Source organism: Mirounga angustirostris, unplaced genomic scaffold (assembly GCF_029215605.1).
Source record: "Mirounga angustirostris isolate CCGP_5_RB_7025 unplaced genomic scaffold, mMirAng1.0.hap1 SCAF_7, whole genome shotgun sequence".
In the NCBI taxonomy this organism is placed as follows: Eukaryota; Metazoa; Chordata; class Mammalia; order Carnivora; family Phocidae; genus Mirounga; species Mirounga angustirostris.
This window is the reverse complement of record NW_026991715.1, coordinates 148,213,380-148,238,008: the sequence shown is the minus strand read 5'-3', so window position 1 is coordinate 148,238,008 and position 24,629 is coordinate 148,213,380. Positions and strand designations below refer to the sequence as shown.

The 24,629-nt window shown below is 48.5% G+C and overlaps 1 protein-coding gene across 1 annotated transcript in view; it reads left to right on the top strand.

Moving 5' to 3' along the window:
• The window catches only part of ADCY2 (adenylate cyclase 2), a 388,875-nt gene extending 366,851 nt beyond the window's left edge, over positions 1 to 22,024 (top strand). The window contains exons 21-25 of the mRNA XM_045863676.1: positions 611 to 757; positions 2,340 to 2,447; positions 12,898 to 13,012; positions 16,738 to 16,862; positions 21,216 to 22,024. Of these exons, the coding sequence (XP_045719632.1) occupies positions 611 to 757; positions 2,340 to 2,447; positions 12,898 to 13,012; positions 16,738 to 16,862; positions 21,216 to 21,368 (648 nt within the window). The 3' untranslated portion in view covers positions 21,369 to 22,024. The remainder of the gene's footprint in view (positions 1 to 610; positions 758 to 2,339; positions 2,448 to 12,897; positions 13,013 to 16,737; positions 16,863 to 21,215) is intronic.
• The last annotated feature ends 2,605 nt before the right edge of the window (positions 22,025 to 24,629 follow it).

Genomic DNA, 24,629 nt, shown 5'->3' with positions numbered 1-24,629 from the left:
TTGTAATTTTATTCATGTCTACAGATGAAGAACTATGAGCCTCTTTCTACTTCAAAACAAAAGGCTATCTTGAGTATGAATAAGTAACCTGGAGAGTTTCACTCGTTCTTTCTGGTGTAATTGAAAAGTACCTCGATGGGTTTCATCTGCTCCTTTCAGGAGACACTAAAGAATAAAATGCATAAAGACCTCAATGCAAAAGATGTAGCCATCACAAGTCATGTTAAACCAATATAGTAGTTTGGGAGATCATTTGTTTGCCTTCAGTAGCTTAAAGGATACTTCTTTCCTAAGCCAGAAGTCTGTGATCTCTTGTCATGGTCTAAGGTAGAGATGGCAGAGAGGATTTTACTGGAAGGACCCCCCCTATTAGCTGAGAGTGGCAGTGGAAGCACTGTGTTGAGCATTCAGAGCCCGCGTCCTGCTCCTTAGAAGCCTTCACCGCCTTCAATGGCCAGGGTCTGGAATGGGCTTGGGGCTGGTATGGGGGAGGTGGAGTGGGGCACTGGGTGATTTCTTCACTGTTCCTAGCATAAAGAAACACTTGCCTTAAGAGCGTGTTCGTTGAAAAGGTTTTCTAGTGCTCAGCTCTTCCTTTTCTCCTGGGCAGGAGTTATACCACCAGTCCTATGACTGTGTCTGCGTCATGTTTGCCTCTATTCCGGATTTCAAAGAATTCTACACAGAATCAGATGTGAACAAGGAGGGCTTGGAATGCCTTCGGCTCCTGAATGAGATCATCGCCGACTTTGATGATGTAGGTACTTGAGAATTACCCTTGAGAGGTAGGGGTAGCCCCCATCCCACACTTTGGCATTCTTGTGGCCATTGCATTTGAAGTTAGTTGAATCTTGTGGCATATCTTAAAATATGTCTTTTGGAGTAATTTGTGCTTGCTGACTAAAAATTAAATTATTTTGCTCTATTATTGTCCTTAACTAATTTTGGAGAGAGAGATACATTTTATGTGTGAGATAGTATGATTCCTAGGAACAAGTACCAAAATCAATATCAATAAAATATCTTTCCAGTGTGCTCATGAACTTTTCTCAAAAGGCTTGAGCTCCAAGAAAAATACTTGCTTATCTCTTGATATAAAAAGAGATAATGGATGTATTTATCATAGTAGATTATTGGCATGTCTATTTTGGCATACTCCAAGGTCAGGTATCAACTTGAACTGTGCAGGGATGACATGCTTTATTACTGAAAAAGCAGTCTGTATGAGGGATAATATATTTTAGAGGGTACAAAGTGTATGTTTCAGAATTTGAAATAGGTGTCATTTTTCAATTTCCAATATTCTGCCTACATAGAGGATAATGTGTTTTGTTTTCTGGTTAAGAACAAGCCCGCCTATGGTTTTAAGGGTGTTGATGCTACATCATTCTTACAGATATCAAGCGAAATGTAGCAAAATTGACATACACGAACATAGGTTCATTAGGATCCATGAAACTTTGAAATACAGTGATGAAATTACTGATGTGGTAGGATGGATTCAGGCGAGCCTTCTAAATGTCTTGTGTGACTGTGCATTTCTCTGTTCCCACCATTGTGACCATGAGGTTGACTCAAGACTTATGGTGAAGGCATGGCAAGTAGAGATTCCCACTGGTATGCCCAAAAGCAGGACTACAAAGGGTCGGGATGTTCCCAGTCCTCGGTTGGTGCCATTGTCCTCCTGAGCAGATACAGACAGAACCTTTCAGAGTTTCCTTCCCTTCCTCTCTCCACCCCTTCTCTTTCCTACAGCTTCTGCTCTTATTTTTACCTATTCTCCATCCCACCTCAAGTCCTAATGTACTTGGATGGGAGGGAGGCCAGTAGGAAGCTGGTAACTGGTACCAGAAACTGGGACAAGAAATATTCAGGTCAGATCTGATGGGGGGAGCCATTCTAGATCATTATTCCCTTTACATCTAGAGCTCAGAGGCAAAAGCCAGTTCTTGGTACTATAATTCGTCATAAATCACCCTCCCCGTGCACGGAAGACCTCCCCCACTGAATCATGTTCGTGTTAAGCCTTTCAAACCCAGAGTTGGGAAATTTATTTGAGGCCATGTCACCTGCATCATAATTTACCCTAGTTCCTTCACTAGCAAATTTTAAAAGGCAATTCATGTTAATTGTAAGTAAACCATTATACTGCATTTCCTTCCAAGGCCACATTCTTTGTGGAACATATGAAGTGTTCTTTCTCACCAAATCCCAAGGTCAAAGTGTGAGTAAGCAGTGGTTGAAATAAGTCATGTTCCCATTACTGTGAAGTAGAGTTTGAGACTGTCTTTAGAAAGTGCACCAAGGTGAGTCACTGACTGTTTGTCACTGCTTCACAGTTGCTGTCCAAGCCGAAATTCAGTGGAGTTGAAAAGATCAAGACCATTGGCAGCACATACATGGCAGCGACGGGTCTGAGCGCCGTGCCCAGCCAGGAGCATGCCCAGGTACAGACGTATCGACCACACAACAGCACACGGAGCCTCAGCTCCAACCATAGATCCTCCCTGGGGCCCAAACGGCCATGTGCGGACTCATACGCTGTACTGTGTGTACAACCTAAACCTCAGTGAGCAAGACCTAATGAAAAAAGATGAGAATTCCAGAGGCTTCTGAGGGTCTGTTCCTAGAACTCCTTTCTCTGGTCAACAGGGGGAGGAAAAAACAACCCATCTGGTAGCTGCTTGATACCAGATAAATATACAAGAAAGTGTAGAAGATGAGAGCTGTTTCTTTTAGGATGACTCATTAAAAGATGGCTCTTGGTCTTTTGATTAAAAACGATGAGGACAAAAACCAAGCTGACCACCGAAAAATTTGGATGAAAAGGTGGTTTGGGCAAAATGGAGTATCTTCATTCAATTAACTCTAGTTTTGAGGGGGTTTTCTGTTATGTTGTGTTTTGTTTCTGTGTGTGTGTGCACATGGGCGTGTATAGATACCCTGTGTAGTTGTGCTTCAGTAAACAAGACCCCCCCCTTCCTTTTAGGGCAGTGGGCTCCCTGATGGCACCAGGACAGGTTTGCTGTGAGGCAGAGGTGGTGGGTGCAACTCAGAGGAACAGAACTTACCAGAGCACAGCTTGCTGTGGGCAGCCCGATTCCTCCCAAGAAAAGAAGGGCTGAGCCCATATGCTCTGCTCCCTCTCACACACCCACCTCCCACAGCCTGGTTGGAGCGGGGGAGGGACGGAGAAACAGCGGCGTGCTGAACACAGCTCCCTCTGCTCTTTTTCCTCGGTATTCATGGGCAGAGACTGGAACGTCATTCCACATACTAACCTTTGTTTAAATTTTTGATATTTTAGTTCATTCTGGATCTTTGTGCGTTAATTTTTATTTTCAAAATATTGCACGAGGATGTCATTTATCATGATTGTTGTGCTTTTTGGTGCCTCCTGAAATTCTGTGCCTGAGGGGAGTCCCCCACTCACCTCACCTAACCCCAGCCCTGCTTCTGAGGCCTCTCCAGCCAATCTCCCCTGGTGAGCCATTTAGGACACTTGACCTGACTCCACCCACTCCAGACCTTAGGTCGCCGATAGCCACTTATCGATCCCTTGGCAGGGCCTCAGAGCAGAGATTCTCAGAGACGCTGCCACGTGAAGAGCCGCTCAGCACTGGGTGTGTGGGGTGGGCACATCCCCCATTGTCCCCTAAAGCTGAACGTGTCGGACTCTGCCTCCTCCAGACCCTGGCTCTTCAACCGGTGTCTCTCCCTTCCCTCAGGCACACTCTGTAGACCGAGAGTCCTCATCCACCACCTTTACTCTGCACCTCCCCCTTCCTCCCTCACCCTCACCAACACTGACACCACAAATCCTACTCTTGAAGATCAGGAAGCACTTCCACATTCCAGAATCCAAGTCGGGTTGTGTGCTCTGAGCTCTCGTTCTCGGAGTCCTGTCTGCAGCCTCTGATCGAGCTGGTGGTCACCTTCACCTAGGAGCCCCTCCTCCTTAGCTTCTGGTCCTTCACTGGGCTGCCTGTTGCCTGTGGTACCTCTCTGGGGGACACTGTCCGTGTTCTTTCCCTGACACCTCCTCTCCTTCAGGGGCCTCACCTAAGACTCAACCCATGATCCATCCCCTCTACATAGTCAGCTCCTGCCAACACCATCATCGCCCATCCTGACCATGGGGCCAGGCCTACACTCCCGGCTCTCCGTGGACAGCCAGTTTCCGACACCCTCATCTTCTGGTGTGGTGTTCCCCCAAAATCCCCAGCAAGGGGCGCTGTGCACAGAGTTGACCTGGGTCTGTTCAGTGGAGGATGGAACATGTGCCCACCTTACTGCCCAGACAGCATTTCGCTTCCTTCCCTGTTTTACAGACCTGCTACTCCTGATAGAAACCCTCTCCTTTTCCCCCCCTGACGTTTGTGAACACTTACGAAATGCCTCCTGAGTCTGCTTTTAACAACCTAAGAGATCCCCCCCGCACAACCACCCATGTCACAGATGGAGAAGGGGAAACTGAGGCACAGAAGTGAGAAGTAACGGGCCCAAGGTCAAAGAGAGAACAAGCAGCGAGAGAGCAGGGCTGCCTGCTCCAGGGCAGGGCTCACCTGCTGGTCCTGAGCTCTGGTCCGTCAGCTCCTTCACCAGCCCCTCCGGCACCGCGTTCACATCTGTGCCGAGTTCCTATCGGCACAACTCAGTCCCTGCGGCTTCCCGCCTGAGCTTGGCACACCTATCCCAGCCCGCATGCCCCATCCCTCCTGCCCTCAGCCACCGCCGCCACCAAACCGACTTCTTAGCTACCCGTGAGCTGCTTCCTGACTTCTTCCCAGTCACCACTCCATTCATACGTGACTATTTACCATATGGTAGAGCGGAAGGAGCGTGACTTTCAAGTGAGACCACTCACAACTTGCTGTAATAGCTCAGCTTTCTACAGTCCAGTTTCCTTACATCAAATGGGGAGCATACCCATTTCATAAGGCTATTGGGAAGACTGCATTAATATGCAAAATACTCCATGGCCAGAGCAGGTAATAAAAATGCTAATAGCCATAATAATAATACAGTTGTGACTGGTACACTGTTTTGCATATTGATATCATTGCTCCCTCCAATAGAACAGATATAAGGGTTTGGGACATAAATGCAGTAGGATATGTCATCACGTCCATGCGGGGAGTTCACTCAGCATGAGCTATTTTTATGTAGGGCATTTAATTAGATCTCAGGAAGGTCATCTTAGAAATACTTTGAAGTGCAGTGCAAGTCTTCTGCAAGGAAAGTACATTACGTTTGATTGGGGTGGGGGGCATAACACACTTGATACATATCAAAGAAATGAATGTCTCTTCTGCCTTTTGTAACGTACCTGTAACTTATCTACTTGTTTTTCTAGTTCTGAGCCATAAAAAACCTTCCTGTTCATTGTTTAGCCACATATTTAGTTTGACAACAAAAGACATTCAATTTGCAAAATATATTGGGTTTATCAAGGATTAATGTGCTTTTCTTAAATCCAAGAAGAGGCAAAGTTACCTGGATGAAAGCCTTTTGAAATTTAGCTCGTGTTCCTAAGTAACTCCTCATTTTCTCCCTGTATTCATAGCAACCTGTCCACACCTAGCCAGAGCAGGGCTGTTACGTCTGTCTTTGTTTTGCTTCGTTTGTATTTTTTAAATGAAACAGTGCATTCTCATTTTAAGCTCGAAGACAACATGACTAAATGGTTGGTTGCATTATGCATAACAACTGACTGTTGTTTTCAAAAAGAAGCAGGCACTTGTCAAAAAGTGAAACCTTAGACGGAGAATGTTCTAACCCCACTCATACCTCCATGAACACGCGCCTGAGGAACACATGAGCCGTGACGGAAGCGGGCAGCCCTTCCCTTCACTGCCAGGACCCCCCACCCCCACCCTTCCAGGCCCCACAGCTGCAAAGCCTCCTGCTTATTCTTGCCATGGCCTTCACACTGGAATCCGTGAGAGCAGATTGTGGTTACAAGTATGTTTTTCTTGACTTACAGAGTATTATTTTTAGAAAAGGACATTTCACTTAAAAAAAAAAAAAAAGATCATTTCTCCTGAAAATTGGTACTCATCTACCTGATCTTCATCCCTGATGACAATAATCAGCAGCTGGGACACAGAAGTAGCTGCTTCATTTAGACCCGGCGTGTTCTCTGCACTGTCCACCCTACCCCTGTGGCCTCATTCCCTCCGCCTCACCCTGGAGCCTCACCACTCCACCTCTGAGGGGCTCTACGGGCCATATCCTAGAGGAAGTCCATCCTGCATGCCCTAATCAATGATCAGGGTTTCTCTGGTCTTAGCAATTGTGTACATGGTTCTGATCTTTGTCAAACAAATATTATTAAGAACTTAGATAAGTTGAACCCAAAACACAGGAATGAAAACTTGCACTGAAATTCCTGCTTTGATTATGTTATTGCCGTAATAAGCCCGACCTTTAGCTCGTATTCACAGTCTCAAGGAGATTGATACCCATGGCCAGCAATGCTCTGAAAAGAAATATTTTGTGGAACCAGAAAAAACAGGGGGAGGGAAGAAGCAGAGAGGCAGGAGGTGCTGGGAAGATCTTACTCTTCACCGTGGTAGGAGGACTAGTGCTTTTTAAAATGTTATATGGCTTTTGTAGTCTTATTCTCTTTTTAATTATTCTATTTAATTATTTATTAGTTTTACGTGAAAATTACCTGATTTTAAAAGCATTTAAAAGTAAATGTAGTAGTTTCTTTTATTTATTATATCCAAACAAATGCACCAGCAGACCCAGGGCTGTAGCTTGAGGGTTGTTACTAAGCACCGTCTTTTGCTCCATCCGGTTCCTGCCGAGTCTGCCCTATAGAGACACCACTGCCAACTAGCACAAACGTTTCTCCTTTATTCGGCTCCCTCCGTCCCCCAGATCAGATCCCAGGCTCCATGGGACCCACCCACGAGATTCCTATACTCGCTCACCCTGTGTATTAGTGAAACTGAGCTTCCAGCAAAGCAATGAGCAATAAGCATTTCCCATCCGCACTCACGGACTCGGGTTAATGGCTCTGTCTCTGGCTCGGCTGTTCTAGATTTTATTTAGCTAGTAGGACATCTGGCAGATGTTTTCTTTCCCCACCATGGCAGGTGCCAGGTACCTGCTCATGACTGCCCTCCGGAGTTCACAGTCCTGGAAAGGCGACTGAGAAAAGTTTCAGTGCTGGGGAACATGGAATATTGGAGGCAATCTTAGCTGCCCTAACAAACTGCCAGAGACTGGGTGACAAACAACGTTTATTTCTCACAGTTCTGGAGGCTGGTCTATCCGAGGCCAAGGTACCAGCAGATCGGGTGTCTGGTGAGGACCCTCCTGCTGGTTTGCCAATGGTGTCTCCTTGCTGTGTGTCACCTGGTGGAAGGCAGGGAGAAGAAGCAAGCTCTGTAACCCCATCATAAGCGCTCCCCCATGTGACCTAACCACCTCCCAAAGGCCCCACCTCCTAATCCATCACATTGGGGATCAGGCTTCAACATATACATTTTGAGGGGACACAAACATTCAGTGCATAGCAGAGGGACTCTGCCAGATTGACTAGGGAAGAAGTAAGGAGTCACTCTGAGACCTTCTACCACGGTTTCATAGTAGCTAAAGCACAGTTTGAAACGAATAACCATAGTTCCTTTTACTGGAAAAAGAGAAAATAGTTCAGGTCTCTGCTGTGCATTTTTGTACAAACACCAGAGCTCCCATGATGTGTTGTAAGCAGAGAGAAATGTCTTCCTACTTTCATGCTCCTGACAGGAAGCTGAAGACTGAAGGAAACGAGACCATTACTCTTCACGAAATATACTGCGAATCTCGAAGACTCAGGAAATGTCAGAAACTCGGGTCATTGTCAAAGCCGTACATCTCTGTAGGATGCTCCGTGTGTGCACAGGGAGAAAGTTCTAAACTGGGGCCTGAGACAGTTTCTGACTGACATTTTCCTCCTAGCTGCTTTTCACATCAAGCAGAGTGACATGCTTCTCTAAACCATCATTAAAGGAACGGAATAAATCCTGAGCCCCAGGGATACAGGCTGAATTCACTTCACCGCCTCATTTCACCCTGCCCACAACCCTGGGGGATAGGCGGTTATCGTCCATCACAGATGAGGAAACTGGTGCCCAGAGGATTTAAGTGACTCAGCCAAGGCCACACAGCTGATGGTTATAGGACCTGGGGCTGAACCCAAGGTTGCCTGACTCAAAGCTCTCGGCAGGTATTTGGGGGAACTTCCTGCCTTTGGGCCAGTAGTGGTCAGAGTGTAAACCACAGTCCTGGGAAAGTAAAGGAAGAAGTGAGCGGCAGAAGCGAACCCATGGGAGGCGGACTTAGGAGCTGAGGGGTGGGGGGGAGGGGGCACAGAAGGCCAGGCTGCCAGCATCTCAGGCTTCTGATACAAGGATTTGCAATCGATGATGCCATTAGCAAAGCACAAGAGTCAAGAGTGAGAGCTGCCTTGTGGAAGGTAAAATAATAATACTAGTTTTAGATACACAGTTTGAGAGTCACTAAGATATCCAAGTACAATTCCAGCCAACCACATGGCTAGTTCCAGAACCATTAATGAGCAGTTCCTGGGAATGGCTCCCCATCAGCTGAATATCTCTTAGACTCATCATCCAACCCCCCTGCCACCATTTACCAGCAAGATGATCAAGGAAAACTGATTACCTATTTGTCTACCTGTTTGTGCATATTTCACGTAAATCTGTCCCTGAGGAAGCTCACAAAAATGAATGCAATGCGAAAGGTTTAACAATTAATTAACTAAAGTGGAAGGAAAGTCAAAGACGAGATGCGAAGTTGAGGACGATACACAAAATGCAAACAGCCAAGGTCCAAACATGTTCTAGACGCGCGCAAGGAGGGGGGCAAGATGGCAGCTAAGATGGGACCTGGAGTCAGACACCTGGTTTGCCGCTTACACAAGTTTTTAATAATCCGGGGTCTCCCTTTCCCCATCTGCATAATGGGGATGAAGACAGGAAGTCCTTCATGGGACTCACCGTGAGGATTAAATACATACATGCGCACAGTGTTGCTATAATTGTTCGGAAATGTCCAGGAGCCAGCACAAGTACGGTGTCCCAGTGTTCATAGGGACGATCGTGTCCCTCATTTGTTAATATTTCTAAAAACCAGGCCTGTCGAGTACGAGCCCTCATGACCATGACGATGGGTCCACAGTGAGCCATGTGCTTGGTAACTAACTTCCTCTTGGAAAATGGTTTAAAATGTGAGGGTGGGGGTGGGGGCATGCCTGCCGGAACATCCCAAAATGTGCATTTTAATAAAATACTTTCTCTGTAAATTGAGATCGGTGGAAAAGAGTGAGAGCCCACCTGAATCCAAGTTCCGGGGATTTAGAGGGGACCACAGATGGCCTAGCAGTCAGGCCGTTCTCCGTAAGTATTTTTTCATGCCTTGGAGTTTTGGTTAACACTGGGAAGTTCTGAGTCCCAGTCGTGCCCTCCAACAGGTACCTGACACTCAGGTGTTCGGAGCCACCATGTGAGAGCCGATCTTCAGCCTGTGATGATCAGCTCACCTGGGAGAGAGAAGACCTTCCCTTTAGAGAACTGTGAGGGCGCATCGGATCTCCCAGGGGAGAATGCTCCTAGGCAGCAGTTCTAAACCTTCAGCATCAGACAGATGCCGACACAGCAGGTGCTCAGCGAAGAAAGGCAAGGAGGAAAGAGGAGAGGTCAAGAGAGGAGGCGTATGTTAATTTCAGCCTAAAGAATTATCTCGGTGTTTACCAGTCACTTGGGTTATAAAATGACCTCGATAAACATACATTTCCTTCAAGCGGCGTTCCTTGCTGGCGGAATTTCCAAAGCAAACAGCTTCCAAGATGTGTTCTGGGGCTCAGAATGCGTCTGCTCGCCATGTCACTGGAAGTCGGTTAAATATTTGGAGACCTCTAACAGAAATCATTTGGATCGTGGGAGAAAGAGCTGCTTTACACTGTCATCAAATATTTATCAAAAACTCAGTTATAAGGACTTTTTGAAATGAACCGAGCTCTTCTAAAGACTGAGCATAATTTTTTCCAGGACTTACTAAGCCCCAGTGAGTTATTGACGTTAGATTTAAACCCCACTCCCAGAACTCAGTCTCTTCATTCATCACTGAGGTCATGTAAACCTCCAGCTTAAGCCCCCTGCATGAAAACAGATCGGGTGATAATTTATCGGGGAGGGAAGCTCACTCGCTGTGTCATGGTTCGGTAGGAAGCAAACCATTTCCACCCCCTGGCAGATCTGTGCTCCTTGCTGGGACAGTTGTGATGTTAGTGACATGGGATTCTGCCTGTTGATTTCACAGTTCGTGCTCCCTGTTCAGGAGCACGATGTTTCCAGAGGATGCCCCGGGGGTCCTGAGACAGGAAATATTAGGGAGCTCTGATGGAAGAGCAATGCTGTCTTAAGAAATGACTCTGCATTTTCTCCGACATTAGCTGACAGTCTGTCCTGTAGTCCCAACTGTTTAAGTTGTTTGGATTTTCTCACACAATTTGAAGTTGAGGATTTATGGTGCCAGTAACATTTCGTTGGTCTTTCTCTAGAATGATAGAATTTATGTGAGGCGAGGAAGAACTTCCTCTCTGAACCGGAAATGTACTGTCTCTTCCCTGCTCACGTTTGTATTACTGAGCGCAGTGGTCTCAGGAGGGGAGGCGTTTTGCCCCCGAGGGGACACTGGGGCATCGCCTGGAGACATTTTTGGTTGTCATTCCTGGGAGGTGGCCGTCCTGTCACTCCTGGCATCTGTGGGCGGAGGCCGGGGCAGGGCGGCCCCCAGGACAAGGAATGATCTGACCTAGATGTCAGCAGTGCCCACATAGAGAGACTTGCCTAGTGCTACCCTTCCTGACTCCCGTCACTGAAACACCGTGTGGATTCCTGGAATAACTCGTTGACGTTTTCCTTTCTCCTTTGGCCTTGGCTTTCCCCACCTCCCTGTCACCTCAAATATGGTGGATATGCCCACTGTCTCCACCGTCCTCTTCCCTCATCACTACTGAGAGCCTCAGAGCTGGCTTTTATCTCCGCCCTGTGTGGAGGACGCTCCCCGCCCCATTCACCCAGGACCTCCCCTTTGGCCTTCTGGAGAGCTCTCTTTATCTCTGATTGAGCTCCTCTGGGGCCCAGCAGGACTGAACACTTGTCCTGGAAGTCAACAGTGTGAGCTCCACAAAGGCCCGCCTCTCCAGCTCATCTCGCAAGGATTCCCAGTGTCCTTACTGGTTCCCTCTTTTCTCCCCCAGCCGGGTGAGGATGATCCCTCAGTCCCCGCTGTGTGCTCTTATTCCCTTGGAGCTCTCTCCCACTTCAGTGGGTGTGTGAATGGCCCCTCCTGGGTGTATGCGCCCCCAGTGAGCATCCATTGGCTTTGACCTCCCACCAAAGCTTGTCAATGCTCTTTGTTCCTCCAAGACATTTCCTCCTGGCTACCCAACAGGCAGTTGAAGGGCCGTCTCTCAATAACCAGGTGCCAGGTGCTTCTCCTGACCGCATACTTCCATGTTGTGGAGGCACAGATTAATAGAAGACAGTCTCTGCTCTTGGGGAGCTCACAGACTAGTGAGGGAGATGAGAGACCACACTGATTCCAGTGCTGAGATGGATGCCTTGGAACCACAAGCCCCAGATGCGTGGGCAGGCCCACCGGAAGGGGCTGGGACTCCAGTGTCACCCCACATCCCAGTGCACCCAATCAAGTATCGGGGCAGCAGGAACCTTCAGGACATGGAAATACATTTTATGAATTATATACATATACTAATAAAGAATCTGTGTTTAAAATGTAACCAAAAATAGAAATATTAGAAAGATGATCTTCAAAAGGAATTACAAATATAATAGGTGCCAGAAAATCATAGTAAATGTAAATGAGTAACAGAAATAAAAGTATAAATTAATAGTAAATAGGATAGAAATCTCCACTTACCTTCATTGGAAACCCTGAACTTGTCCTTTTCTTCTGCTCTATATGTATGATGACTATTCCTCAAGGGATGATAAATCGCCCAGACAGTAAAGGCAGGAAATTGTCGCCCCCCTCCTCCCCCCATATTAGTTGGCTAGGGCTGCCGTAACAGAGGCTTAAACAACAGAAATCTGTTGTCTCCTGGTTCTGGAGACTGGAGGTCAGAGGTCAAGGCGCTGATGGGGTTGGTTTCTTCTGAGGCCTCTGTCCTTTCTGTGTAGACGCGTCTTCCCCCTGTGTTTCCATGTTGTCTTCTCCCTGTGTCTGAGTCTTAATCTCTTTTATAAGGACACCAGTCATACTGGATGAGTGATCTAATGACCCAATTTAATCTTAATCCCCTCTTTAATGATGGAGGTAAGAATCTCCAAATAAAAGTTCTGAGGTATCGGAGGTTATGAATTTGGGGAGGACACAGAACACCCCTCTCCTATGGGGGCAAAAGGAGGATGTGGTACTTCCAGAACTGGGGTGAGCTGTGGTGGGTGTGGAGTGAGGAAGAGGAGGAATGGACCCCGGCCCTCTCCCCGGCGCCCCCTGACCCTCCCTGACCCCTCCCACTGGTCAGTCCAACAGGAAGCCAGATCCCAGCGGAGGAGGGGGGAGATGGGTGTGAGGGGCAAGTGGAGAACCAGGAGCCAGCTCTCCTCACTGCATCTTCTGTTGGCAGTTTCTGTCTGGGTATTCCGTGTCTTCTAGTGTCTCAGGTCTCCCCACGGCCGCAAAAAATGAAGTGGGGCACCAGGCCTCCTGGTGATGAGGGTAGTCCTCACAGAACTCCCGCTGCGGCTGTCAACTCGAGCATGCTTCCTGCCTGGAGCCCGGCCCTGTGACTCAGGGACCATCCTCCTGCTCGTCGAGCTCTGACCACCGCCCCCCCCTGGGTTTGTTTCTGTTCAGGAACCTGAGAGGCAGTACCTGCACCTTGGCACCATGGTGGAGTTTGCCTTTGCCCTGGTGGCAAAACTGGACGCCATCAACAAGCACTCCTTCAACGACTTCAAGCTGCGAGTGGGTATGTTGTGTAGGGAGACCCTGCAGGTGGGGGGAGGCATGGCGTGAGGGACGGACGTGCTGTAAATGTCGGGGGAGAGCCATGCCAGTGTGTCTTGCAGGCAGGAGGACTGGGTTTGGGGGTGGGGCAGGCTCAGGGAAGTTAGGAGCCTCTGAGACACTTTTGTACAGATTAGAACACAAAACACCCTTTGGTTGGACCCAGGCTGTGAGCACTGTGTTTAGGACCATGAACTGGATTTCAGTCCCATTGCCTCCTCCCTCCAGCTGGGGTCCCTCTGCAAGCCATATATATATATAAGGCATCTTAGAATTGTTGAAATAGTCACACACCCCTGGGGGTCACAACCCCCAAGAACCCCAAACACATGTCTCAGGTTCTGAAACAGCCATAGCTTTTCTGATTGAATGTTCAAATCTAACAGAAAAGGCCAACTTTCTTTAAAATCATTTCTTTAAAATTCTTTAAAATACTTCAAAAATTCTTTCTAAATTTCTTTTAAAAAAATTTCTAGTAAGTTCTCCCCTTACTTTAAGTGGACTCATGGGCATGTTTCATGCTTACTTGCCTTTCTCAAATGTCTCTAAACGTAAAAAGTGTGCTTGAAACGGTCAGCTTAGCACATAGCCGTCTGGCCATTCAGGACGGTGAGAGCTTCTTCGACTATTTTATGTTCCTCTTGGCAACACGTTTTGCTTCTTCTGAAAGCAAGTCCACACCAGAGTAGTTCTTGTAATAAATTCCATCTGAATGGCTTTTCATTTCTTTTGCATACAGATGTCCACTTTAAAAACAAAAAAATCCCAAAATTTAGAGCGATTTTTTTCCTTTGCTGTGCATATGTTCTGAATTTAAAACCTGGAAATATTATACATGCCTGGAGCTCAAGGTCACCTCTTTGCTGCTTGCATGTGCTGTTAATTATTGGCATCTGGACACCTTTTCCTTCCTACTTTCTCACCTCCAGGCACAGCGGGCCTCTGTGAGGGTGTTACCTCCTCCAGAGGTGAGAAGGGGCCAGGCAGGTGGGGGGCTGCCCCATGGCCTGCTGACCACATCAGATGCAGAGGTGTCCCCTGGACCCTAGAGCCTCGTGATTGTTTTGACAGCTTAGAGAATGAGCTCCTCAAACTTCCAAACTGCTCTCATTAAAAAAAAAAAAAAAAAATCTATGACCTGGCAGCATGACCCGCTCTGTTGAAAAGCATATGCAGACCAAAACAACACTGCCCTTCATTGAAAGGTGAGATGGGCAGCTGCTCACTGGTCACCTGTTACATCCAAAAAAAGCCATTTTCTTGGTCCAGACCATAACCGTATTTTCCAAATTAATGTAAGTAATTGAATAGACCCTCTTCAATAGGAATTTGTTGAGTGCTTACTTTACACTGATTCTTGAATACACTATGAGTTGTAGCATCAGCTCTTTTAGATTCCTAAGGAAGCCTGAGCTCAGTGTTTCACCGGCCTCTGCGGCTGCCTTTCCCCACCCCTGGACCTTGCTAAGGGGGCTGCTTCCTGGCCGCACTTGGGTGCGTAGTGCTATCCAGTGGCAGTTCATGGTAGGAACATGGAAGAGTAATATTTCAAAAAAAAAAAAATTGATACAAATAAGAGCTGCATTCACTCCTAGCTCCTTTTCTGTGGGTCAGGCTGCAGAATCAGTCGGTTAGCGGGAACCAAAATTCGAGCACATTCCTGCACAGAGATTGACCCCATGCCAGGAATCATCGGCCAGGCTCTCCCCGCAGTGAGTGCCCGGCCCGCCCCCCACGAGGCACACACCAAGCAGGACTCAGCAGCCAGCAGAGAAGTTGATGGCACAGGGGCTTCGGAACACCAGCCAACAGCTGGAATAAATTATTTGAGGGTCTAAAGCAGAGTGTGAGCTTTATTGAGTATTCGGCAAAAGCAAAGCAGAATTTCTTGCTCACCTCTTGCGTACCTTCAAAGATTTTATGGAACAGTGTTCGTACTGTGTTTCCCGCCTACCTCTCCATTGCAAAGAGGAAGCTTGGCCTTAGATCTGTAACAAACCGTACACGCTAAGCAGTTCGGGAGTGGGAAATGGGATCGCCCAGAAACAGCCTCCTTGATCAATACAAGGTGACTTCTGCAGTGAGGCAGGGGTCCTAGAGCCAGCAGAAAACGTAGGGGGCATAATCAACCAATGTCAATATTTCTATTTCTCTGGCCTTCCTCCACACCACTCCCAGAGTACCTGTGGGTCTGCGTGTTTCAGCTGATGCTGGGACAAGGACTCATCCTACCTGGTGCACAGGGTGGGGGAGGATCCCGGGCTGCTCTGATTAGTGAGGTTGATCAGACTTACAAGGCTTCAGTGCACCCAGAGCTCAGGTGTCTGCACGTAATAACCGTGGGTTTATAATCGCAGTTCCTAACTGAGGGGGCAGTCAAGCCACCACCACCTCTGTCAGCGGTGGTCTGGGGTGCCTGATTATCCGGGAAGTCACACGGGCAGGCCGGGATGGCAAGAAATGTGTCCTACCAGTGAGGTCTCGGCCAGCTGAGCTGAAGAGTGGCGACTCCTGAGTTTCTCCAGCAAACTGGTGGCTCTCCCTAGGGAATCACAGTTGACGAGGAGGCTTACGCCAGAGGTGGGGTTGTCCTCAGTCTAATGGATGCAGAGCCGTAAAGAGCCCAGCTACAAGGGGGTCAAGAACCCAAGCAATAAAGCCTGAGAGGCCTCCCACCACTTGTCTGGAGACCCTTTGTGGGTCACACCTGCCCACAAGGGGCCAGCCTGTCTACCCAAAGATCCTTCCAAATATGAGGCTCTTGGGACCCTCCCACGGTCTTATCAGTTGTAGTTTCTAGTGTCAGAATCTCCTCAAATCTGAATCTATATTGCCCATACAAAGATCTGTGGTTGTTTTAATGCCCCCATGGGTGGACTCCCTCACTAGCACAGTGCACATTATGAGGGAGTCCTTTGGAAGGTGGCTTAGCAGTGGAGATCAACAGCACAAACACGTTCTTCTGGAATTCAGTAAACTTGCCATTGGGATGTTATCCAAGGCAACAGCCCTCAAGGTGGGAAGAAGCCTTGTGCATGGGACGCTTGTGGCAGAGATCGGACGGCAGCGTCCTTACAAGTAGGGGCCATGGAGTCAACTGTCTCTGCCATCTACTGCCTATCTGATGGCGCCGTCCTCCGCTTCCTGCCCTGAAACCGGAAGTGATGATAACAGTACCCGCCCCATCGGCTGTTGTGAGAACCGCAGGAGTTTTTACATGTAAAGCGCGTGGAACAGTGCACGGCAGGTAGAGAACACAGCTCTGGTGTTTGGCAGTGGTGCATTCGGCAAGATGGCGGCAGAACCCAAAAGTCCAGCAGCAGCAGAACTGCCGGTCAATGCACTCAGTGTGGCTCTTTCAAACAGAAAGACCTATATTTCAAAATTAACATTAACAACTATTGGAAGACACAGTGATCATCTCGTTTATGATCCTATAGCAACATAGGAAACTATTACGGTTAGTTTTTTTAAAGTATAACCAACGGAATAATAATGATAAATGGGCACATGAGCAAGAATCAAGGTTAAGAAGGGAAAACAATTATTTTTCTTTGCTTTAGAATCCCATGGGTTGGGCTAATGTTTGTTTAGTAACGATAATTCAAAAATACCCTTGTAAAGCTTTTCTGTTTAAGACGGTCGCTGTAACTTGAATCTCGTTCACCTGGTTCTGATGTGTCGCAGGTATTAACCATGGACCTGTGATAGCTGGTGTGATTGGAGCTCAGAAGCCGCAGTATGATATCTGGGGCAACACCGTAAATGTGGCCAGCAGGATGGACAGCACCGGCGTACTGGACAAAATACAGGTAATTCAGTGTGCTCTGTCAACATCGGCCAGTTCTGTCCTCTCGGAAACCATAAATAAGCGTGATAATTATGATTATAATATATTAAAACAAAGAACCTTGGAAGTTACTTAAATCTTGAGAAAACCTTGAAACATGTTGACATTGACAGAAGTCCTTTTTTATTGGGGAAATGTTAATTGATTTCTGCCCTCACTATTAACAATAATATAGAGATGTAATAATATAAAGATTATTGCCTTTACGAAAGTCAATGATCGCAACAACCAACATAGCAGTCAGATACCTGAGCGTGAAGTCAGGGCAGGACCTTTCCCTCCTCTTCTGTCTTCCAGCCCCAGCACCTTGAAAGGCGCTTTGCAAGGGAGAGGGATGGTATAACCAACACCAGACATAACCCCCGGACTTCCTGTCCCGGAGGCTGAATTGGGAGGAGGCGGGAAAAGAGCCCACTGGGGAAAGACGAGCCAAATCGGACCAGCATGGATTTGGATATCTAGAATGATGTGAAAGCGCAGGAATCTCCCCAAAGGAGGATGCTTGAGCATGGTGCCAGACACCTCGAAGGAGAGACTGACTCCTAATGGGAAGAAAGTGTGCATGTGTGTGTCTATGTAGAACTTTCTATTTGCCTCACCCTAAAAAGCAGTGGTTCCACATTTCACTGCAGCTTTGTTTTATTCTAGAAGATAAATTCCTGCCAAATGGCAAATTAGTATGAAAACCACTGGACACAAGTCATAGGCTTTTTTTTTTTTTTTTTTTTTGCTCCCTCACTGAGAATTCTGTCAGTCCCTGTTCTGTGTGCCTTGGCTTGTCCAGTGTCCTCAGGGAACCGTGCCTCCTCACATCATGGTAGAGATTTAGAGTTCTCTATTGCCTTCTGTGGGAGAACCCAGCACCGATATCATCAAGAGTGGGCTTCTGCTCACTTGCCTTTCACACTCCCTACCTCAGTCATTCAAGAGGATTCCATTTCTGTGAACTTCCTAGAGCATATCCTTAATTTATATGGAACGGGACCAACATTACTTCTAAGTGTTCATCTTCTTTCCAGCCAGATGACTAGTCAACCGTTGCTGAAAGTGAGCAACCAAGCAACAGAGAGGGGAGAGGTGGAAAGTGACGCGGGTGTCCCAGCCAAACTGCCATTGCCAGGGGAAAGAGCCAGTTGGCTGTGCTCATGAGAGCCAGTCCAGATGGAGCTCTCACAGAAGTGGGGATGAGCGGTGGTCAGTCCGTGGAGACGGCCCGCTCGCCTCCCACGAGAGGCACCATGTCCCGATGGCACCACGGCCTCTCGGCCTTCCTGCATGCATGTCCCTGGCAACTCCCCTTGCGCAGGGATGGTCCAGCAAGCCTGCACAACATGGCGTCTTCCATTTGGTGTGGGGAGGGGGTGCTCCCACCAGATACCCTTCCCACCTGTAGGCCACCCTAGGCCCCCTCCATGCTCCTGGAACATTCAGAAGATGAATGGTGGCCTTAACATGCTTCACGACTCTCCAAGTGGTTTTCAAATACTTGGGATAAGTATCCAAAACAATTTGAGAGAGGGTCGGGGAGAGTGCTCCCCCCTGGAGCTCGTAAATCCCCTCCAGATCAATGCTTCACACGAGCCTGAGCTCCTGTGTGTCTCCAGGAGGATATGGGGCATCGTAAAGCTCCAGGTGATTTAGGGCTGAGCAGCCCCCAGGATGTTCTCTGCGCACTCAGAGCCCGGAGGAGACGGGACGGGGTTCTGGCTGTCAGGAGAGCAGCTCGTCCGCAGGTCTGTGTGTGTTCACGCAGCACGGCTGCTCGGAGGTTTGTGTCCAGCGGATTCCTTCTCTGAGGGCGCGGTGGTCCCTCCCCCCCCGGTAGCTCTGCGCTTCCTCTTATGTGCAAGAAAAGTAGTGAGATGCCAGGAAAAATAAATGGTGCTGAGATCATTACAGAGCTTCTCCCGGGCCTGAGGAACAGGTTCCTTTGATGAGAGAGCATTCCACTCGCGCCGTGCCTTCTCGCCTGGAAGCCCAACGAGCGGCAGAGAGAGCCCACGCGCCACGCATCCAGGCTTCCCCTGGACTTGGAGGAATACTAGCCGGCGCCCGCCCGGGAGACAGCACCCTCCTGCTCACGCCACAGCAGTCGTGTGCTTGGCGCTCCCCATTCCAGCGGGTATGGAAGCCAGTGGCGATGCTCCACGCCCATAAATGAACCCCCAAGGCTCCAAAAGATGTGTGTGTTCTCTGGGGAAGGTCAGAAGTCAAAGGCCTGTAGGATTCTCTAATTCTGATGACCCCTGAGGACTCGGATCAGGAGGACGTATCTGTTCTCTGAGTTTCTCGGCTACTTCCATATTCTTTCGGTTCTTACCCAGGATGCAAAGTCCATCCTGGGCTGCTGACTTCAGCTGTCCTCCCCCAGGACTTGGACCCAATCCTAGGGGAGGGGAGGACGTGAGCATCTGGCACCTGCGTCCCCCTTTCCTTGCTCTGGTCATAAGGGTCCCAAGGACCCACACCGGCCACTGTGCTGGGGCTGGCCATCGGGTCAAGTTACAGGGAGACAGAGTGATTTTTCTAGCTTGTTCCAGCAGCCTGCTCTGGAGATCTTTATACCACACACTTCGTCCTTCTCTCGGGGGGCTCCTGTGTACCTTCCTGGGTTCTCCTGTGGTTCTGATGTGCCCCTGCCTTTGCCCCCAGCAGTCTCTGCCCCGGACACCTCTCTCAGCCCCCAAGCCCAGGAGGCCGTCTCACCGCACGGTCCCCCAATGGTGCCTACTCCAAAAGCAAAATTGTGCAGTAGCCTTGCTGTGCTGGCCACAGGCCTGCCCAGCACACACGTGTCACCCACATGCCTGAGGTGGCCGGGGACGCGTGACCCTCCCCCCCACCCTGGGGCATTGTCCATTTCCTCTGATGAAGTGGGAGGAAATCCCACTCCTCTGCTTTCTCACATACTTCCAGAGCAGCATTAGCAGGAATTTCTGGAAAGACAGCTCCCTCCCTCTCTGCTCAAGACCCTGGTATCTCCTGGGAGGCCCAACTGGGGGCCCTGTTCCTGACAGGAGGGTCTTCTCTCACCTCCAGAGCTGAGGCCTATTCTTAGCCGAGTTTGTTCCCCCCCCACACACACACACCCATTCTCTGCTTGAGAAAGCATCTTTAGCAGGAGGCTTCGCCAGCACTCGAGCAGACGGACCCCCAGCAGGCCCGGGCTGCCATCCCCAGACGGGGCTACCGTCCCCAGACGTGGCTCCCGAGGAAAGCGCAGTGCACGCTCAGGCTGAGATGGTGCCAGGCTCAGTACAACCCATCTCCCCTCAAACAGGGGAGCCATCCTGCGCGGAACTTCACTGCCATGTGGCCCGGCAGGACCCGAATGCGATTCTGCAGTTAGGCTCCTTGCCACGTGGGGCAGTGGCAGGAATCACCCATCCGTCCCATCGAAGGGCTGCAAAGGAGGGTCCCAGCCGTTAGCATCTCCTGTCAATTCAGTGAAGGGAGGAAACTTGCAAGACCTGACCCGGTGTGTCATGGCCAGGCTAAGGCTAGTGTGGACCCCTGGTGTCCTTTTATTTTTATTCTTGAGCTTGCGACCCAAAGCGTGTGGCCCTTTGCAGGAACCCACGGTCTCCCCACGGTGTGTTCTCCCACCTGTATTAAAATCTATTATTCCGGGCACCTGGGTGGCTCAGTTGGTTAAGCGACTGCCTTCGGCTCAGGTCATGATCCTGGAGTCCCTGGATCGAGTCCCGCATCGGGCTCCCTGCTCGGCAGGGAGCCTGCTTCTCCCTCTGACCCTCCCCCCTCTCATGTGCTCTCTGTCTCTCTCATTCTCTCTGTCTCAAAAAAAAAAAAAAAAAAAAAAAAATCTATTATTCCTATTTATGATTTCGTGAGATGACATTCGTGACCATTTAAAAAGATCATCCAGAATCCCACCACTCCAACATATTCTGATTTACTTTCTTTTTCCCTGGTTTCTTATATGTGAATACGTAACCGTCACATAGTTGAAATCATAGCGTGGATCCAGGCTTCATGCTTCCTTTGGGGTGAAACAGACCTCCTTATGTCATGGTCTCATCCGCGATATGGATCATGACAGCCTCATGGTTCACTTCACCCTGGAGCTCACTTGACTTTTAGGTGGTTCATAGTCTGTCACTGTCACAGCACAAAACCACACATTGTCCTTAAAAAGCTCTTCCGCGTTATTCTTTCTCCTAATTTCTCAGGAGTGGAATGAATGGGTCAAAGAATGTGAGTGTCTTCTGGCTCTTGATCTTTGTGGTCAAATGACCTCCCAGAGGCTGTGTGGCGGAGACACTGACCGCTTCTCCATCTGTCCGTGTGCTTCTAGGTCACCGAGGAGACAAGCCTCATCCTCCAGACCCTGGGGTACACGTGCACATGTCGGGGAATAATCAACGTGAAAGGCAAGGGGGAGCTGAAGACTTACTTTGTAAACACAGAAATGTCAAGGTCCCTTTCCCAGAGCAACTTGGCATCCTGAAGAGCTGCCTTCATTTTGGCAAGAAGACTGTATTTTCGGGAAGGTACAACGCACTTTCTGACTGCAACTTTTGTCCCTCGTTTTTGATGTGTGTGCTCTGTTCTGTCCTATGGAGCCTCTTCAGACTCGTTCCTATGACCCTGGTGGCATACCGTTTGGTGTCTGATGTGTGCCAAGATCGTTCTGCCACTCGCACTGTGCTTACTCCGGAGCAGAAGGAAAAGGAGTGTGTGTATAGGAGAAACGCGTTCAACGGACTCACAAAGACAACGGACGTGAAATAAACAAAAATTCTTAAGGCAATAAAACTAGGGGGTGTATATTATCTTCCGGTGCATGTTCTTTTCTGGAAAATATGGTAGCTCGCCAACCGCATCCGCTAGTCTGGTATTAAAACACACAGTATTTGTGAATAAGTTGATTTCTGTCACCCCACATGGGATTTGACTGTGTTCGCCCACGTGTCCCATCGCCAGTGGCTGTCCATGGGCCCCAGCAGGATCCGTGGTCCTGTCGCCTTGCCGTGTCATGTCTCGTGCCATCCATCACCAGGATTAGTTCTCACAACCTAGAACCAGTTTTGTACCAAACGCGTCTGATGTTTTGATGCCATTGTCTTTTGTAAGGTTGATTCATTAAAAGTTTTATGTACTTTGGTTTAGAGTCCGTATCTTTACCCACCCCCCGTTCTTCCCTCTCCTGCGGGTTCCGCTCCAGAATTGGGATTTGTTTTCCATTCTCCTGCTTGACGGGTGTTGCAGAAAGAGCTCCTGGGAAGCAAAGGTTGAGCTATCTTTGAGTAATTCAGATCAGGACGAAGCCTGTGATGCACATACTTGATCCCACCACTCCCTGGAGACGCTCGGTGTTGTCATGCGGTCTGGTTTTCACTTCGGCATCTCTAGAGAACATTTTCTGGGAAAAAATATTTTCATAGTGAAAGGATCCTCTACCAGCAGCAACACCCTCTCTCTCTGGTCTGCCTTAATGCTTTGGTACAGCCATCGGCCGCCGGCTGCGGGAGAATAATTTGGCACTGACTGTGTACCTCAGCAGTCAACACAATAGTTTGGACTCGCCGGAAGAAGCGGCCAGGCCCCGTAAGATGCCTGTTACGTCTGAGGAGGCTTAAGAGGGCACAGAGCCAATGTCACACATTCTTGAAGAGAGAAGACTTGGGAGATCTTCTTCATGTAAATCCAACTCTAGAGTTTTGGGGCTTTTCCTTCACATAAAGAAATCGTACTTTGTCAAAGGGTGAAAAATAGAGCAATCATGCATAATCTGATGTTTAGAAGCAAAACGGCAGATGCACGCCCGGCTTCTCCTCCCAGCTCAGGGCAGGCGTCTGTGAGCCTTGGGGGACCCGATCTGTCAGGAACAGCTTGTTCCTGGGAACTCAGACCCGGAGCACGAGCCCTCGTTTGATTCCTGACTGATCGTTTATTGGCTGTGTGGCTCTGAACATCTCTCTTAATTTCTCTTAGGGGTATTTCCTCGATAGCTTATGGGATCGGGTCTGAGTGAAAGAGCTTAAAGACCGTGAGAGAGCCTGGCAGCTACCCAGAGCCTCCATGCCAGGATTTTGACTCAGACTCAGGTGAAAGCACTCCTCGAACCTAGTAACTGGCCTCCATCACCCAAGTGGGAATACAGCATGACTTGGTCCATTGCCTGCCTCAGTCAGGAATATTTTGATCCTATAATTGCATCTCAGCATTGGCCTTGATACACCTAATTCTCATAAAGGTGACCAAAGGAAGAAAGCTAGTGTAAGGGCATCTGTCTTTGCTCTAACGGAGATCCGGACTAGGAAGGCCTGGGGTTTCAGTGACTTGAGACTGGCCTTCTGTATCATTCGTAACCACAGTCGGCAGCCATACCCCACGGGTCCTTCCTCCCTGAGAGTCTGCAGCACTTATCCCAGGCTGCTTTATGTCACCTCCCCTTAGCGGACACTCAGAGTTGAGTGACTTGACAAGTGTGCTTAAGCATGGCTGTCTGCCCCCACCAAGGATGTGCTGAGCTTGGTGAAAAGAACTCAAAAGGAGACTTGTTTTTTCCCAAAACTATGTTGCCAGGCTTACCAAACAAGACACTATAATTTATAAAGCAATCAAAGTCATTATCAGAGTCCACCTTGCAAAGGTCTGCGCACACATGGACTGCTCACAGTATGGGCCCCAACCAGCGGCAGCGACACCCCCTGGGGACCTGTACATTTCCGGGCTCCAACCCAGACCCGCCAAGTCAGAAGTCCTGGCGGTGGGGCCCAGCACACACACTGTGTTTAGGGAACACGTTCTCCAGGGGACTCCGGTCCACAATCTGAGCCCCCCCCTGTGCTTTCCAAATGAGAAAACGGGTGCAGAGAGGACCAGGGGCTTGTTTAGAGCTTCCCAGTGATCAGTGACCAAGACGAGCCTAGAATGCAAAACAGCCTAGTCCCTAAATCTGAGAGCGTGCCTCCTGGTCAAGACTTCATAAGCTCTGGAGCTACAAATATTCCTGTGAGCAAACCATGCAGACGGCCGGGCAGCCCAGGGACCTTGGTAGCTAGCAAGCATCTCTCCTCAACATTCTCCTTAACCTTCGAGTCTTGCAGAAAGCCCTCTCTCAGGAAAATGCCTTGCGTGTAGTCCCATTAAACCTGCTGCATTTCCTACATCTGTTTAGAAATGTCTGCCTTGTCGCAAATCCTCCACGTTGCCCCTTGTCCCCAGTTCGTTATACTTTCTTAAGGACAGCCACCACTCTGCCTTCCAAGAAAGATAGACTAACCATGGAGATTGGATACATCAAAACAAATTCTTTTATTCTGTTTTCTTTTATAAGGTGACTGACTGGGCGTTTATTGGCTTTAAGCTGTAGAAGTCAAGATGCCAACAGAAATACATTTAATTTTCCCCTGATGCCTAACAAACAGACTTTTCAAAACCTTGTCCAATTCAGAGCCTGCTTTTTAAAAGTAGAAGGTTAAGGGAGTAAGATCTGACTTAAAGTAACTGAAAATAATTTAGTTTGACATAGACTTATTGTAGTCACCTTCAGATGAAGGCATTTCTTAGAGATGCCTTGTCCTGCTTGGTAGTCAAAACTGAAGGAAGTAATTGATAAAAATTTCCAAAATCCAAACTTGATATATTTTTCTATTATATTATTATAAAATATAGCTTAAGGTACCCAAAGGCATCCCAAATAAGCTACAGCTATGTGTTTGGGAGGAAAAATAATAAAAGGCACCTACAAGTGAAAACAAAA